Source organism: Pseudophryne corroboree, chromosome 1 (genome assembly GCF_028390025.1).
Source record: "Pseudophryne corroboree isolate aPseCor3 chromosome 1, aPseCor3.hap2, whole genome shotgun sequence".
Classification (NCBI taxonomy): Eukaryota; Metazoa; Chordata; class Amphibia; order Anura; family Myobatrachidae; genus Pseudophryne; species Pseudophryne corroboree.
Window position 1 is genome coordinate 173638090 of NC_086444.1, and position 18981 is coordinate 173657070.

Below are 18981 nucleotides of genomic sequence, written 5' to 3' on the forward strand. Positions count from 1 at the left end.
GTGAAGTCTCTGGGCGTCTCAGTACAAATCCCGGTGGCTGTCACATTAGCATATTTCTGCACATACTCCGAGTCAAAAATTGCATCAGCCGCAGTTTTAGTGTACAGATATGAATCGGGCCCAATGTATTTGTTGTTGGAGAAGACGATATGCAAACAGTATCTCAAGAAACAGCAAGTTAGTATAGCAAACTTATATTTGTGCATGTGTCAATATTTACATATATCAAACACATGACTGGGTTTTTGCACAATAAAAATACCGGTAACTGATTATAAAAATTTATGTTTTGTTGATTTTTATCTATTCCGGTACTGAAAGCGGTGTCCGCTCAGGATCCGGGATGTCAGCTGTTGGTGTTGTATAGAGGACAGGAAATGTAATGATTGGTTCTCCCTTTATTAATTCGCTCCTAGGTGATCAAAGTCTTACAACTTTAATCATCATATTTTTGAACATTCTGTCCCAATAACCATTTTCATGTACCAAGCAAGTAATAATTGTAAGAGATAATGATTGCCCTTTTTCTGGCTATATAGATATGGTGAAGGATTTTGGAGAATTCAGGTGTTTTAACTTTTTTATTTGTTTATTTGTACAGATGAGCTGGAAACCTATCAGCCATGTGAAGGCCCCTTTAACTCAAACCAAAAGGCACGGTCTTCAGGTGATTACTACCTGCAGCCAAATTTCCCACCAGCTGGGAAGCAGTTGTGTGAGAACAACCCCCAACCATCTCTATCCTCTGTTTGGCCTGCAGAAAATGACGCAGAATGTAAAACTGTAAGCCCCATTCCACAAAGTGAAAAAAATATGACTGGCCCTGATCTTTTATCCTGTGTAGATGGTGGAACGTCCAATGAAGATGAATCCAGTACCGGGAGAAGTAGTGTACCTATATGTGACCTTATCAGTGACACAGGCAGTTTGCTCCATACTGCAAGTAGTAATGAGTCCTTGATTCCTGATGCTCTGCACTCTAGTGGAAATGTTGTCTCTGATCTGGAGTTGCTTTCTGATGAGGGTTTCTTCGCCATTCCATCTTCAGGTGCTGCCACTTCATCACAACATGAAAAAGTGAATAGCGGGGATATAGCTCCGGTAAATTCCAGCTGGCTATCGAAGAGTGCAACTAACATGCTTGATCTAAGCCTTGAAGCCAGAAGTCCAGACATTCAGGTTGACTCAGAACTTTCCGCTAACTTGGACGATGCAAGAGAAACGTCCGATTTTGTTTCCAGCAGTGACTCTATAAGTAGTACAAGTAGCTCGAGCACTGACGGATATGTAAGTGATGATCTGTCCTATGAGGCATTAACTGAAGATCACACGGGCCTGGTGTCACACGAGCATGCGATGGAAGCAGAACATAGGTTAAATTGTGAGCACATGGTAATGCCCGCAGCAAGTTCACAAGCCACAATTGTTGCTAAGCAACATGCCGACTTTGGAGGTAAATGTGGAACTTCCAGTGATATCGAAAATAGTCCTAATGAATGTCCATCTTTGGGGAGACCTGAAGATACAAGTATGATTATGTCAGAGGGCAATGATGTAATGTCTACTCCGATATTTGCATCTGCAGGCAGCGCGCTTGCTCCTAAAGACTCTCTATGCAGCAACAATTCAGTCAATTTAAGGATGGAAGGCAGTAGTGGTCTGCTAGTTAAAGATCAGAGTATGGTGCTATATAATCGCTCTGCAAGCGCAGAGATTGTAGAAGATATACCTGTGACTGTTTCACAAGATGATTGTACAAGTGCTGAAACTGTGTCCTTACAACCTGCGTCCCTATTACCTGTTGCTGTAGCGAATGTTGTAGCCAGTGAAATAAATTTACAGGACAAAGATTTTCATCAAAAACCATCTACTGAATTGCCTACTGCAGCAAAAATCCAAGTGGTTCCATCTACACCAGCGCTTGACCAGATTTGTAGCAGTGAATTAGATGATGCTGTCTTATGTGATTTCATAAGTCACAATTTGCTAAATGACCCTAATGACCTGTTAGGTGACGCATACATTAGTGACTCTGAGCTAGATGCTTTTCTCAGTGAGGAAGGCGTAACTTTAAATAAAGAAAATGCTTTGGGAATCCTCCCAGGCTGTGATTTAAGTGAAGCTGATTCATGTGGAACTATCACTTATGCTCCCAGTGACCGGTTGCAGTCTCAGAAGATAGATCAAGACCAAGGAGAAGACAGTGCTGCTTGCAGCACAGATGAATCCCAGACTACTGGATTTTCTGCAAATTTAGCTCAAAGTCAAGAAAATCTTCCAGACGCTAATATGGTTTCACACATGGGTGCTAGGCCTAAGCAGCTGTTGTTTCGCCAGCCACCAAAATCTCTGGCTATTAATCAACCAGAAAAACTAAATAATAAAGGCCTAGAAAGAAATCTTGATGAACAAGCAACTAAAGAATCCAGTCCCAACAACTTTCCTTCTCATGGTGAAACACCACCAACTCCTTATCACAGAAGTTTTTTGCCAAAACCAGTGAATATAGATTCTGATGAGAGCCCTGAGCTAAGCATGAAGGAGTCCTTAGGAAGACAAGAGGATGGGGCCATTGAAAATCCTGTTCTTGGCCAGAGACAGCCAGCCTGGATCCCTGACTCAGAAGCTTCTAACTGCATGAACTGCAGTATTCGGTTCACTTTTACTAAGCGGAGACACCATTGTAGAGCTTGCGGAAAAGTAAGTTAAATAGATTGTTCCTTTATGCTGGGTTATTGGAAGAACACATTGTAATGGCAAACCACTAATTTCTGCAGAAAGTATTCTCAATTAAGGGCCTTACTATTGAAAACAACCATTGTGTTAAGCTAATATCTTCTAGGAAAAATATACTGTTTCTGATTCAGGTGTTGGCCCGTATAAAATATATATATATTTTATTTTTATTTTTTATTTTATTTTATTCCAATTGCTCCAATCTCTAGGTTTCGCAAGATGTAATAGCAGGAACAAGATCAATAAGAAATAACTGGCAGGAAAGCTTGAGAGAGAGTCATGTATAGCTAAAACATCATTAGATAAAAAGTGAAACCGTAACAGTGTTGGTGAAATGTAGAACACTCCAAGACAGATATAAAAATCTTCATCAACCATAAAAGAAAGAAATGACGGGGATTGACCTAATGAAGTGAATTTAAGGCCAGATGGCTGATTGGAGCTAGGAATTATAGAAATAGTTGACTAAGAGAGCTAAGGGATGAAGAGGATTACTATGAAGTGATGGGGTAAAAGGGAACTGAGTGGGGGGATCATGACATTGAGGCGGGTAGTGGTGAATTACTTAAGGCCAGGAAGGGTCGTGTTATAAAATGAGTACCAAGAGAATCAAACTGAGTGCAATATCAGGAACTAAGGGATAAATGTATTAATCCTCGTTATGGGGGAGAAGTGGTATCGGCGCATGTTATGTGCACTGATACCGCATCTCCTCCATGTATTATAGTGGTGGAGTGTGCACAGTGGCGCTGTGCGCCTCTGCTGCTATATAAAAGATAGCAAGCCAATATGTGCTGGCAATACGATGCTGACCAATCCGACATCTGCAGGTGGCGATGCCCATAGACCACAGCAGGGACAGAGCTGTCCCTGGCTGTTGTGGGTGCCAGCTCCGGAGTGCACAGGGGATCTCGTGTGAGTAGCGAGATCCGGCACAGGGGCACTGGAGCCGGCCGGGACAAGGAGACACAGAGCTTCAGCACTGAGCTGAAGCGATGTGTGCTCGGCAGACCTCGCCGGTGGGGGAAGCTTTTTCTCCCCTGCCTCGGCAGACAAGATGTTAGTACATCTTATCGATGTCCCTTCCTGCTTCACCTTGGTAATGAGGCGAAGCAGGAAGTGTTATAGCGGCACGATACATTTACCCCTAAGTAGCACGTGATGGTCACTTCTATAAAAATTCTCTGTAATGGCCACTTTTATAGAGCACTTGGATACATTTGATATGGTATGAGCACTGCCCAAGCTAGTACATGGGCAGGCAGAGATGGGTCCTGTAGAATCAGGATAGCGTGCTATAGAAAAGATACAATGCTACCATCATTGGGTCTGTATATGCAAAGCTGTTTGAAGGATGCTAGGGGGAGGGGAGGTGGATGTAATGGAGGAGGTGACATCCACAAAGGTCTGTGGGGTGATTCTACCTTCAATATGTCTGAAGTGGGTAATACCTTCAGCGACACTGTCAGATGCCATGGAGAGCCGGTCAGGAATATGGGGTGATTCCAGAGGGGTCTGAGGAGAGGGGTATAGGAAATGTCAATTTATTAAGGCTGTCACAGTTAGAGAGGATGGCTCTGGGTCTGTTTACTGAGAATCCATGGCAGATAGGAGGGTGCGTCCGCACCAGTCAACTTGTTCTCTAAATCCACCCACTGCTTAGAATGACACTCTTGAGGACAGACTTGTCTCTAGTGCTGGATTAATGTATCTCAAAAAATTATGATGTAGGATATACACAAGAAAACAAAAAAGTGCTAACCATAAATAATTGAGGGCTCTAATTTCAGGGCAATTCTAATAATCAATGTTTAAAAATAGGAGATCTACAAATTACTAATTTTTGCAAGATATAAACGAATATTTACAATATAGTATCACTTTATACAGGAACTGGGGTGTTCAATACTCCACTCCTAATATATCGTTTGTAAAGAGGTTGCAACAGGTAGTGAGTGTCTCTTTATTCTCAGAAATAATAAGAATTTACTCACCGGTAATTCTATTTCTCGTAGTCCGTAGTGGATGCTGGGTACTCCGTAAGGACCATGGGGTATAGACGGGCTCCGCAGGAGACTGGGCACTCTTAAAAGAAAGATCAGGTACTATATCTGGTGTGCACTGGCTCCTCCCTCTATGCCCCTCCTCCAGACCTCAGTTAGGGAAACTGTGCCCAGAAGAGCTGACATTACTAGGAAAGGATTTGGAATCCAGGGTAAGACTCATACCAGCCACACCAATCACACCGTATAACTTGTGATAACTATACCCAGTTAACAGTATGAAACAATAATGAGCCTCAGTAACAGATGGCTCAAAACAATAACCCTTTAGTTATGCAATAACTATATACATGTATTGCAGAGAGTCCGCACTTGGGACGGGCTCCCAGCATCCACTACGGACTACGAGAAATAGAATTACCGGTGAGTAAATTCTTATTTTCTCTGACGTCCTAGTGGATGCTGGGTACTCCGTAAGGACCATGGGGATTATACCAAAGCTCCCTAACGGGCGGGAGAGTGCGGATGACTCTGCAGCACCGAATGAGCAAACTCAAGGTCCTCCTCAGCCAGGGTATCAAACTTGTAGAATTTTGCAAACGTGTTTGAACCCGACCAAGTAGCAGCTCAGCAAAGTTGTAAAGCCGAGACCCCTCGGGCAGCCGCTCAAGAAGAGCCCACCTTCCTTGTGGAATGGGCTTTTACAGATTTTGGATGCGGCAGTCCAGCCGCAGAATGTGCAAGTTGAATCGTGCTACAGATCCAGCGAGCAATAGTCTGCTTTGAAGCAGGAGCACCCAAGTTGTTGGGTGCATGCAGGATAAATAGCGAGTCAGTTTTCCTGACTCCAGCTGTCCTGGAAACATAGATTTTTAGGGCCCGGACTACGTCCAGCAACTTGGAATCCTCCAAGTCACGAGTAGCCGCAGGCACCACAATAGGTTGATTCAAATGAAAAGCTGAAACCACCTTCGGGAGAAATTGGGAACGAGTCCTCAATTCTGCCCTGTCCATATGGAAAATCGGATATGGGCTTTTACACGACAAAGCTGCCAATTCTGACACGCGCCTGGCCGAAGCCAAGGCCAATAGCATGACTACTTTCCACGTGAGATATTTTAGCTCCACGGTTTTAAGTGGCTCAAACCAATGTGATTTTAAGAAATCCAGCACAACGTTGAGATCCCAAGGTGCCCCTGGAGGCACAAAAGGGGGCTGAATATGCAGCACTCCCTTAACAAACATCTGAACTTCAGGCAGTGAAGCCAGTTCTTTTTGAAAGAAAATAGACAGGGCCGAAATCTGGACTTTTATGGAACCCAATTTAAGGCCCATAGTCACTCCTGACTGTAGGAAGTGCAGAAATCGACCCAGCTGAAATTCCTCCGTTGGGGCCTTCTTGGCCTCACACCAAGCAACATATTTTTGCCATATGCGGTGATAATGCTTTGCTGTCACATCCTTCCTAGCTTTTATCAGCGTAGGAATGACTTCATCTGGAATGCCCTTTTCCTTTAGGATCCAGCGTTCAACCGCCATGCCGTCAAACGCAGCCGCGGTAAGTCTTGGAACAGACATGGCCCCTGCAGTAGCAGGTCCTGTCTGAGCGGCAGAGGCCATGGGTCCTCTGAGATCATTTCCTGAAGTTCTGGGTACCAAGTTCTTCTTGGCCAATCCGGAACAATGAGTATAGTTCTTACTCCCCTTTTTCTTATTAACCTCAGTACCTTGGGTATGAGAGGAAGAGGAGGGAACACATACACCGACTGGTACACCCACGGTGTCACTAGAGCGTCCACAGCTATTGCCTGAGGGTCCCTTGACCTGGCGCAATATCTTTTTTAAGCTTTTTGTTGAGGCGGGACGCCATCATGTCCACCTGTGGCCGTTCCCAGCGATTTATTATCAGCTTGAAGACTTCTGGATGAAGTCCCCACTCTCCCGGGTGGAGGTCGTGCCTGCTGAGGAAGTCTGCTTCCCAGTTGTCCACTCCCGGAATGAACACTGCTGACAGGGCTATCATGTGATTCTCCGCCCATCGAAGAATTCTTGTGGCTTCTGCCATTGCCATCCTGCTTCTTGTGCCGCCCTGGTGGTTTACGTGGGCGACTGCTGTGATGTTGTCTGACTGAATCAGAACTGGTTGGTTTTGAAGCAGGGGTTCTGCTTGACTCAGGGCGTTGTAGATGGCCCTTAGTCCCAGAATATTTATGTGAAGGGAAGTTTCCTGACTCGACCATTGTCCTTGGAAGTTTCTTCCCTGGGTGACTGCCCCCCAACCTCGGAGGCTTGCATCCGTGGTCACCAGGACCCAGTCCTGTATGCCGAAACTGCGGCCTTCGAGCAGATGAGCACTCTGCAGCCACCACAGCAGAGACACCCTGGCCCTCGGGGACAGGGTGATCAACCGATGCATCTGGAGATGCGATCCGGACCATTTGTCTAACAGATCCCACTGAAAGATCCTTGCATGGAATCTGCCGAAGGGAATCGCTTCGTAAGAAGCTACCATCTTTCCCAGTACTCGCGTGCAGTGATGCACCGACACCTGCTTTGGTTTCAGGAGGTCCCTGACCAGAGATAATTCCTGGGCCTTCTCCACCGGGAGAAACACCTTCTTCTGTTCTGTATCCAGAATCATGCCCAAGAACAGCAGACGCTTCGCAGGAATCAGCTGTGACTTTGGGATATTCAGAATCCAGCCGTGCTGATGGAGCACTTCCTGAGATAGTGCTACGCTGACTAGCAACTGCTCCTTGGACCTCGCCTTCATAAGGAGATCGTCCAAGTACGGGATAATTATGACTCCTTTCTGTCGGAGGAGCATCATCATTTCGGCCATTACCTTGGTAAATACCCGCGGTGCCGTGGACAGACCAAACGGCAGCGTCTGGAATTGGTAATGACAGTCCTGTACCACAAACTTGAGGTACTCCTGGTGGGGTGGATAAATGGGGACATGCAGGTAAGCATCCTTGATGTCCAATGACACCATAAAATCCCCCTCTTCCAGGCTTGCAATAGCCGCCCTGAGCGATTCCATCTTGAACTTGAACTTTCTTATATAAATGTTCAAGGATTTCAAATTTAGAATGGGTCTCACCGAACCGTCTGGTTTCGGTACCACAAACATTGTGGAATAGTAACCCCGTCCCTGTTGAAGGAGGGGTACCTTGATTATCACCTGCTGAAGATACAGCTTGTGAATAGCCGCCAGTACTACCTCCCTTTCTCCGAGAGCAGCAGGCAAGGCTGATTTGAGGTAACAGCGAGGGGGAGTCGCCTCGAACTCCAGTTTGTATCCCTGTGACACTACTTGCAGAACCCAGGGATCCACCTGTGAGCGAACCCACTGGTCGCTGAAGTTCCGGAGACGCGCCCCCACCGCACCTGGCTCCGCCTGTGGAGCCCCAGCGTCATGCGGTGGACTTAGAGGAAGCAGGGGAGGATTTCTGTTCCTGGGAACTTGCTGTCTGATGCAGCTTTTTCCCTCTTCCCCTGCCTCTGGGCAGAAAGGAAGCGCCTCTGACCCGCTTGCCTTTCTGGGGCCGAAAGGACTGTACCTGATAATACGGTGCTTTCTTTGGCTGTGAGGAAACCTGAGGTAAAAATGTCGACTTCCCAGCTGTTGCTGTGGATACGAGGTCCGAGAGACCATCCCCAAACAATTCCTCACCGTTATTAGGCAAAACCTCCATGTGCCTTTTAGAATCCGTATCACCTGTCCACTGCTGAGTCCATAATACTCTCCTGGCAGAAATGGACATTGCATTAATTCTAGATGCCAGCCGGCAAATATCCCTCTGTGCATCTCTCATATATAAGACGACGTCTTTAATATGCTCTATGGTTAGCAAAATAGTATCCCTGTCTAGGGTATCAATATTATCTGACAGGGTATCGGACCAAGCTGCGGCAGCACTACACATCCGTGCTGAAGCAATTGCAGGTCTCAGTATAGCACCTGAGTGTGTATATACAGACTTCAGGATAGCTTCCTGCTTTCTATCCGCAGGCTCCTTTAAGGCGGCCGTATCCTGAGACTGCAGTGCCACCTTTTTTGACAAGCTTGTGAGCGCTTTATCCACCCTAGGGGACGTCTCCCAACGTAACCTGTCCTCTGGCGGGAAAGGGTACGCCATCAGTAATTTTTTAGAAACCACCAGTTTCTTATCGGGGGAAGCCCACGCTTCTTCACACACTTCATTCAACTCATCTGATGGGGGAAAAACCACTGGTTGCTTTTTCTCCCCAAACATAATACCCTTTTTAGTGGTACCTGGGTTAATGTCAGAAATGTGCAACACATTTTTCATTGCCGTAATCATGCAACGGGTGGCCCTTGTGGAATGTACATTAGTCTCGTCCTCGTCGACACTGGAGTCAGACTCCGTGTCGACATCTGTGTCTGCCATCTGAGGTAGCGGGCGTTTTTGAGCCCCTGATGGCCTTTGAGACGCCTGGGCAGGCACGGGCTGAGAAGCCGGCTGTCCCACAGCTGTTATGTCATCGAACCTTTTATGCAAAGAGTTGACACTGTCGTGTAATACCTTCCACATATCCATCCACTCTGGTGTCTGCCCCGCAGGTGGTGACATCACACTTATCGGCATCTGCTCCGCCTCCACATAAGCCTCCTCATCAAACATGTCGACACAGCCGTACCGACACACCGCACACACACACAGAGAATGCTCTGACTGAGGACAGGGCCCCACTAAGTCCTTAGGGGAGACAGAGAGAGAGTATGCCAGCACACACCACAGCGCTATATATCACAGGGATGTACACTATACTGAGTGATTTTTCCCAGTAGCTGCTATAATACACAATTTGCGCCTAAATTTATGTGCCCCCCCCTCTCTTTTTTACCCTTCTTGTAGTATATACTGCAGGGGAGAGCCTGGGGAGCGTCCTTCCAGCGGAGCTGTGAAGAGAAAATGGCGCCGGTGTGCTGAGGAAGATAGCCCCGCCCCCTCCGCGGCGGGCTTCTCCCGCTTTTTTAATAAAATTTATGGCAGGGGATTAGGCACATATAGATTGTTAGACACTGTATTATGTGCATTTTGCCCAAAAAGGTATACATATTGCAGCCCAGAGCGCCCCCCCCAGCGCCCTGCACCCACCAGTGCCCGGAGCGTGTGGTGTGCTTGGGAGCAATGGCGCACAGCTGCAGTGCTGTGCGCTACCTTATTGAAGACCGAAGTCTTCAGCCGCCGGTTTTCTTCTGTTTTCTTCCGTCTTCTGGCTCTGCAAGGGGGACGGCGGCGCGGCTCCGGGACCGGACGACCGAGGCTGGGCCTGTGTTCGATCCCTCTGGAGCTAATGGTGTCCAGTAGCCTTAGAAGCCCAAGCTCGCTGCAAGCAGGTAGGTTCGCTTCTCTCCCCTCAGTCCCACGGAGCAGTGAGTCTGTTGCCAGCAGATCTCACTGAAAATAAAAAACCTAACAAATACTTTCTTTTCTAGGAAGCTCAGGAGAGCCCCTAGTGTGCATCCAGCTCTGGCCGGGCACAGATACTAACTGAGGTCTGGTGGAGGGGCATAGAGGGAGGAGCCAGTGCACACCAGATATAGTACCTGATCTTTTTTTTAAGAGTGCCCAGTTTCCTGCGGAGCCCGTCTATACCCCATGGTCCTTACGGAGTACCCAGCATCCACTAGGACGTCAGAGAAATGAATTATGTTTGCCAATAAAATTTTCTAATAAACATTTATAATAATATAAAGTTTAAATGTTTCTGAACCAAGAAAACATGTAACAGTACTGGATTAACAACCTAAAACAAAATAGACAAAAAAAACCCCACATAAAAATAAATCATCAAATAAATTTAAAAGTAAGATACAATTCTCACCTAAAAGACTCTTGCAACTTGTTTCTCAGTGCAACTGAATGCTCCTTCAGGCAATGAAATCAATACCAATAAGATATTAAATGGCATTTTTCTAGTTTAGATTATTCCTGAATGATTTATATATGTTCATACAAAGTTACTTGTAATACTACTGTTCTGACTCCTCCTTTAAACCAGATAATAATGGGGAACTTTGTAATATTATAGCGGGCAGTGGTGCGACCTGTGAATGTATAGAATAGAAAGGAGAGTGGATTATTAAATCTAGTGGTATAAAGATTCCACGTATGGAAATGTGACACTAAGTGGCATTAATTTTGCTGCGGGTTGTGTTGCGTTGTCTGCTCTCCTGGGTAATGTGCCCGGAGCTAATTATTTAATGCTTATTTCTGCTTGCAGAGTTGAATCTGCCCCAAGGTGTACACCTAATATGTGTTTATCATATATCGTGTTTTTATCTTTGTGTGTCCATCCACTTGCCTACTCAATTCAATTAAAGAAAAACCAATGTACAAAATGTGTGATAGTACATGTAATGCTTTCCAAGAGCCGAGACAGAAAAGTGGAAACACGTGCGTACCAGTGTATTTCATTCTTCATCCAGATTCTAATTATGGGATCTGCTTCCTGCTGCATTATTTAATTTGCAAACATGTGCATCCAGAAGAAAGCTATGAGGATGCATTGGTCATGAATTCAGTTAAACATGATTACTTGGGTGTAGTTCTACATTGGTCATTCTCTAAAACTGGTTTTGTGTAGCTCGTAAGTAGTTTATTAATCAGACATGTGTAGGCTGTCAACTACAAGCTCATTTTTATTTTTTGGTTTAGGTTTTTTGTGCTGTGTGTTGTAGTCAGAAGTGTAAGCTGCAGTACATGGATAAAGAAGCCAGAGTGTGTGTGGTGTGCTATGATTACATTACTAAAGGTAAGCAGCATGCTCTTCTTCCCTCTCTAGTGCATGTTAAGTGTCACACCTCTATCATATTCACTCACACATTCTGGAACTCTTTGTGGTGTAAGCACCTCTTAGTAAATGTGGATTTGGATGTGAAGGTCATCTAATATTCCAGTTCATTCTTCATTCCCTTCTTTAACCACCAAGCCTTACACTATAACAAATTGTGCAAATTTAGTCTGTCATACAGAGGGTGGCCCGACAGGTAGAGCATTATATAAATTTGCATGCTTGGTTGAAACGTTTTGTTTTGGAACTTGAATGTATAATAGAACTTGTTTAATATGCGGAACAGTAAAGCTTTGGTTATATAGGGAGTAATTATTAACCTAGTGCAAAGTGCTGTGCTGTAACCATGTGCAGCCAAGGAGATGTCCTGTATGTTGCTGTAAGTCCATTGAAGGCTGCCCATAGTTTTATAGTAGCGTTGTACGGAATTACCTCTGCTCCAGGTAATGAAGGGATCCCAGGGGGGGGTAGAGCTTTGTAGAAATTCATATGGGAATGGTTCATTTGACAAGGGATTTCAAAAAGTGTACACCTTCTTTAATGTGCTTGGTTTCCATGGGTTACAGCACTTGCACAGTTTCTATACATAAGCCATTTAACATTCGATTTTATTCAGCCAGTGAGAGTGCTTCTTCCACAGTACTCCCTGCCCCTGTTTACTACTTCTGTCTTGTGCTTAGTGTTTTCCTGAAGCTTTACTTTATCTGTCTGTCCTCTTGGATGAAGGTCTCTTCCTACCTGACAAATCTTTGTCTTCACACTACTTGTTAGACTGCTGCAAGCTAGTGTCATATGTTTTCTATTTTGTTTCCCTTACTTTAGTACAGGCTATTGAGAGGATGATGAGCCCAACTGCTCCTAATCCAAATCCCAATGTCCCCTCTAAATCCTGTTCTACCATCCCATCTTTGGTGCAGGCCCAGGCCGCAGGTACACATAAGTCTTCTTCACCTACTGTCTTAGTGCCCGTCTCCGTTCTCAAACAGACTGGTGCTGAAAGTAAATGTCAACAAATGAATAGTTGGACCATATTGGTTGCAGAAAACATGAGCACTTACAACTTCAAAGGAGGAGGAATAAGTACTTATATCTGGTATTCCTACTTAATAACACAGGAATGATATAAGGATCCAGTGATCTCTTTTGAAGCTGACCGCAAAACAGGCTTATAGGACTTATTACACAGCTGGTATTGTGTCCCTATTTAATACTAGACTTTAAAGCAATAGTGGTCAAAGTGATACTTTTGTGGGCCTCATTTGTAACTGTATCTGACGGGAGTTCCCATTATGTATTATTAGTATTACATTTTATTTATAAGGCGCCACAAGTGTTTCACAGTACAGTGAGACAAAACTTAACATTACAGTAAATAAATAACAGAAAGAGAGTACAGGTAACAGAGCACTACACATTCTCAGGACATAATACAGCTAAGATGTAAGTAGTGAGGGAGTGATCATCGTACTACTAGAAGCTGGTGGCCATAGATGAAGATGAGCCTTTACCATCAGGAGAAAAGGCGGGTAAAGATGGTCGCTGAGTAAGTGAGAGCTGCGAGTGAAATGTGTCGAGAGGAGGGCTTAGATAACGAGGAAAGAGGGCCCTGCTCTGAAGAGCTAACAGTCTAGTGAGAAGGGTCGACAGACAGATGACATGAGGTGCAAGCAAGCTGGAGGTAGCCTGATGGCAGTATGTGAGCAAAGCTGAGATGTATGCAGGCATAATTATGCCCTATATCCTTTTGTGACCCTAGTGCGATGTGTTCACACCATCCCAGCAGCAAGTTTGTTAAATAATTGGATGCTTGTTACTCATATTATGAAACGCCAACAACCTCCACTTATTGGTAACTATGCAGGACAGGTTGTTGGCGCTGCATGTCAAAAGTTGACTTTAAGAGTGGTGAGGATAAGTACGGGAGGTTTGCATGAGGTCTTACTGCCTGCCTCATATTTTGAAGTTCCTAAACCTAAGCGCAATCCCTAAGCATTTTTGCATATACATATGTAATAAAAGCTATTTCTCTGACGTCCTAGTGGATGCTGGGAACTCCGTAAGGACCATGGGGGATAGCGGCTCCGCAGGAGACTGGGCACAAAAGTAAAGCTTTAGGACTACCTGGTGTGCACTGGCTCCTCTCCCTATGACCCTCCTCCAAGCCTCAGTTAGATTTTTGTGCCCGGCCGAGAAGGGTGCACACTAGGGGCTCTCCTGAGCTTCTTAGTGAAAGTTTAGTTTTAGGTTTTTTATTTTCAGTGAGACCTGCTGGCAACAGGCTCACTGCATCGAGGGACTAAGGGGAGAAGAAGCGAAACCTGCCTGCTTGCAGCCAGCTTGGGCTTCTTAGGCTACTGGACACCATTGGCTCCAGAGGGACCGAACACAGGCCCAGCCTCGGAGTCCGGTCCCAGAGCCGCGCCGCCGGCCCCCTTACAGAGCCAGAAGCAAGAAGTAGCGCACAGCACTGCAGCTGTGCGCCATTGCTCCTCAGGCACACTTCACACTCCGGTCACTGAGGGTGCAGGGCGCTAGGGGGGGGCGCCCTGAGCAGCAATATAAACACCTTGGCTGGCGAAAATACACCACATATAACCCCCAGGGCTATATGGATGTATTTTAACCCCTGCCAGAATTCACCAAAAAGCGGGAGAAAAGTCAGCCGAGAAGGGGGCGGAGCCTATCTCCTCAGCACACGGGCGCCATTTTCCATCACAGCTCCGCTGGAAGGACGTCTCCCTGACTCTCCCCTACAGTCCTGCACTACAGAAAAGGGTAAAAAAGAGAGGGGGGGCACTAATTTGGCGCAGTTTGATAATAACAGCAGCTATAAAGGAAAAGCACATTATATAGTGGTATTCCTGTATATATATATAGCGCTCTGGTGTGTGCTGGCATACTCTCCCTCTGTCTTTCCAAAGGGCTAGTGGGGTCCTGTCCTCTATCAGAGCATTCCCTGTGTGTGTGCGGTGTGTCGGTACGATTGTGTCGACATGTTTGAGGAGAAAATGAGATGGAGGCGGAGCAATTGCCTATAATAGAGTTGTCACCCCCTAGGGAGTCGACACCTGAGTGGATGAGCCTATGGAAGGAATTGCGTGACAGTGTCAGCTCTTTACGAAAGACAGTTGACGACATGAGACAGCCGGCTACTCAGCTTGTGCCTGTCCAGGGGTCTCAAAGGCCATCAGGGGCTCTAAAACGCCCGTTACCTCAGATGGCAGACACAGACACGGATACTGACTCCAGTGTCGACGATGAAGAGACAAATGTGACTTCCAGTACCACTAAAAAGGGTATTATGTTTGGTGAGAAAAAACTGCCTGTAGTTTTTCCTGTATCCGAGGAATTAAATGAAGTGTGTGATGAGGCGTGGGTTTCCCCCGATAAAAAACTGATAATTCCTAAAAAGTTATTGGCATCATACCCTTTCCCGCCAGAGGATAGGGCACGTTGGGAAACACCCCCTAGGGTGGATAAAGCGCTCACACGCTTGTCTAAACAGGTGGCACTACCCTCTCCTGATACGGCCGCCCTAAAGGAACCTGCCGACAGAAAGCAGGAGAATATCCTAAAATGTATATACACTCACACGGGTGTTATACTGCGACCAGCAATCGCCTCAGCCTGGATGTGCAGTGCTGGGGTGGCGTGGTCGGATTCCCTGACTGAAAATATTGATACCCTAGATAGGGACAGTATATTACTGACTATAGAGCATTTAAAAGATGCATTTTTATATATGCGTGATGCGCAGAGGGATATTTGCCGACTGGCATCAAGAGTTAGCGCGCTGTCCATTTCTGCCAGAAGAGGGTTATGGACGCGGCAGTGGTCAGGTGATGCGGATTCCAAAAGGCACATGGAAGTATTGCCTTATAAGGGGGAGGAGTTATTTGGGGTAGGTCTATCAGACCTGGTAGCCACGGCAACTGCTGGAAAATCCACATTTTTACCCCAGGTAGCCTCTCAACATAAGAAGACGCCGTATTATCAGGCGCAGTCCTTTCGGCCCCAGAAGGGCAAGCGGGCAAAAGGCTCCTCATTTCTGCCCCGTGGCAGAAGGAGAGGAAAAAGGCTGCAGCAAACAGCCAGTTCCCAGGAACAGAAGCCCTCTCCCGCCTCTGCCAAGTCCTCAGCATGACGCTGGGGCTTTACAAGCGGACTCGGGCACGGTGGGGGCCCGTCTCAAGAATTTCAGCGCGCAGTGGGCTGGATCCTTCAGGTGGTATCTCAGGGGTACAAATTGGAATTCGAGACGTCTCCCCCTCGCCGTTTCCTAAAGTCTGCTTTACCGACGTCTCCCTCAGACAGGGAGGCAGTATTGGAAGCCATTCACAAGCTGTATTCCCAGCAGGTGATAATCAAGGTACCCCTCCTGCAACAGGGAAAGGGGTATTATTCCACACTGTTTGTGGTACCGAAGTCGGACGGCTCGGTGAGACCAATTTTAAATCTAAAATCCTTGAACACTTACATACAGAGGTTCAAATTCATGATGGAGTCACTCAGAGCAGTGATTGCAAACCTAGAAGAAGGGGATTATATGGTGTCTCTGGACATCAAGGATGCTTACCTACATGTCCCAATCTACCCTTCTCACCAAGGGTACCTCAGGTTTGTGGTACAGAATTGTCACTATCAGTTTCAGACGCTGCCGTTTGGATTGGCCACGGCACCCCGGGTCTTTACCAAGGTAATGGCCGAAATGATGATACTCCTTCGAAGGAAGGGAGTTTTAGTTATCCCTTACTTGGACGATCTCCTGATAAGGGCAAGATCCAGGGAACAGTTGGAAGTCGGGGTAGCACTATCTCAGGTAGTGTTGCGGCAGCACGGTTGGATTCTCAATATTCCAAAATCGCAGCTGATCCCGACGACACGTCTTCTATTCCTAGGGATGATCCTGGACACAGTCCAGAAAAAGGTGTTTCTCCCGGAGGAGAAAGCCAGGGAGTTATCCGAGCTAGTCAGAAACCTCCTAAAACCAGGCCAAGTCTCAGTGCATCAATGCACAAGGGTCCTGGGAAAAATGGTGGCTTCCTACGAAGCAATCCTATTCGGCAGATTCCACGCAAGAACCTTCCAGTGGGATCTGCTAGACAAATGGTCCGGGTCGCATCTTCAGATGCATCAGCGGATAATCTTGTCACCAAAGACACGGGTGTCTCTCCTGTGGTGGTTGCAGAGTGCTCATCTTCTAGAGGGCCGCAGATTCGGCATTCAGGACTGGGTCCTGGTGACCACGGATGCCAGCCTGAGAGGCTGGGGAGCAGTCACACAGGGAAGGAATTTCCAGGGCTTGTGGTCAAGCCTGGAGACATCACTTCACATAAATATCCTGGAGCTAAGGGCCATCTACAATGCTCTAAGCCTAGCAAGACCTCTGCTTCAAGGTCAGCCGGTGCTGATCCAGTCAGACAACATCACGGCAGTCGCCCACGTAAACAGACAGGGCGGCACAAGAAGCAGGAGGGCAATGGCAGAAGCTGCAAGGATTCTTCGCTGGGCGGAAAATCATGTGATAGCACTGTCAGCAGTGTTCATTCCGGGAGTGGACAACTGGGAAGCAGACTTCCTCAGCACGACCTCCACCCGGGAGAGTGGGGACTTCACCCAGAAGTCTTCCACATGATTGTGAACCGTTGGGAAAAACCAAAGGTGGACATGATGGCGTCCCGCCTCAACAAAAAACTAGACTGGTATTGCGCCAGGTCAAGGGACCCTCAGGCAATAGCTGTGGACGCTCTGGTAACACCGTGGGTGTACCAGTCAGTGTATGTGTTCCCTCCTCTGCCTCTCATACCCAAGGTACTGAGAATTATAAGACGGAGAGGAGTAAGAACTATACTCGTGGCTCCGGATTGGCCAAGAAGGACTTGGTACCCGGAACGTCAAGAGATGCTCACAGAGGACCCGTGGCCTCTACCTCTAAGAAGGGACCTGCTCCAGCAAGGACCCTGTCTGTTCCAAGACTTACCGCGGCTGCGTTTGACGGCATGGCGGTTGAACGCCGGATCCTGAAGGAAAAAGGCATTCCGGATTAAGTCATCCCTACCCTGATCAAAGCCAGGAAGGATGTAACCGCACAGCATTATCACCGTATTTGGCGTAAATATGTTGCGTGGTGCGAGGCCAGGAAGGCCCCTACAGAGGAATTTCAACTGGGTCGTTTCCTGCATTTCCTGCAAACAGGACTGTCTATGGGCCTAAAATTAGGGTCCATTAAGGTTCAAATTTCGGCCCTGTCGATTTTCTTCCAGAAAGAACTGGCTTCAGTTCCTGAAGTTCAGACGTTTGTCAAGGGGGTACTGCATATACAGCCTCCTTTTGTGCCTCCAGTGGCACCTTGGGATCTCAATGTAGTTTTGGGGTTCCTAAAATCACATTGGTTTGAACCACTCACCACTGTGGACTTAAAATATCTCACATGGAAAGTGGTAATGCTGTTGGCCCTGGCTTCAGCCAGGCGTGTGTCAGAATTGGCGGCTTTATCCTATAAAAGCCCTTACCTAATTTTTCATACGGACAGGGCAGAATTGAGGACTCGTCCTCATTTTCTCCCTAAGGTTGTTTCAGCGTTTCACCTGAACCAGCCTATTGTGGTACCTGCGGCTACTAGGGACTTGGAGGACTCCAAGTTGCTGGATGTAGTCAGGGCCCTGAAAATATGTTTCCAGGACGGCTGGAGTCAGAAAATCTGACTCGCTGTTTATCCTGTATGCACCCAACAAGCTGGGTGCTCCTGCTTCTAAGCAGACTATTGCTCGTTGGATTTGTAGTACAATTCAGCTTGCACATTCTGTGGCAGGCCTGCCACAGCCAAAATCTGTAAAAGCCCATTCCACAAGGAAGGTGGGCTCATCTTGGGCGGCTGCCCGAGGGGTCTCGGCTTTACAACTTTGCCGAGCAGCTACTTGGTCAGGGGCAAACACGTTTGCTAAATTCTACAAATTTGATACCCTGGCTGAGGAGGACCTGGAGTTCTCTCATTCGGTGCTGCAGAGTCATCCGCACTCTCCCGCCCGTTTGGGAGCTTTGGTATAATCCCCATGGTCCTTACGGAGTTCCCAGCATCCACTAGGACGTCAGAGAAAATAAGAATTTACTTACCGATAATTCTATTTCTCGTAGTCCGTAGTGGATGCTGGGCGCCCATCCCAAGTGCGGATTGTCTGCAATACTTGTACATAGTTGTTGTTACAAAAATCGGGTTATTGTTGTTGTGAGCCATCTTTCCAGAGGCTCCTCTGTTATCATGCTGTTAACTGGGTTCAGATCACAGGTTGTACGGTGTGATTGGTGTGGCTGGTATGAGTCTTACCCGGGATTCAAAATCCTTCCTTATTGTGTACGCTCGTCCGGGCACAGTATCCTAACTGAGGCTTGGAGGAGGGTCATAGGGGGAGGAGCCAGT

At 46.8% G+C, this 18981-nt stretch overlaps 1 protein-coding gene across 3 annotated transcripts in view; it reads left to right on the forward strand.

Annotated features, from left to right (window-relative positions):
• ZFYVE16 (zinc finger FYVE-type containing 16) overlaps positions 1-18981 on the forward strand; it is a 200088-nt gene that overhangs the window by 40364 nt on the left and 140743 nt on the right. The window contains exons 3-6 of one of the 3 annotated variants that reach the window (XM_063963908.1): positions 602-667; positions 845-2700; positions 11429-11525; positions 12387-12494. In XM_063963908.1, coding sequence (XP_063819978.1) covers positions 602-667; positions 845-2700; positions 11429-11525; positions 12387-12494 — 2127 coding nt within the window. Of the gene's footprint in view, positions 1-601; positions 2701-11428; positions 11526-12386; positions 12495-18981 lie in introns of all 3 variants that reach the window. The other 2 variants (XM_063963906.1, XM_063963907.1) reach the window with 2 other exon arrangements.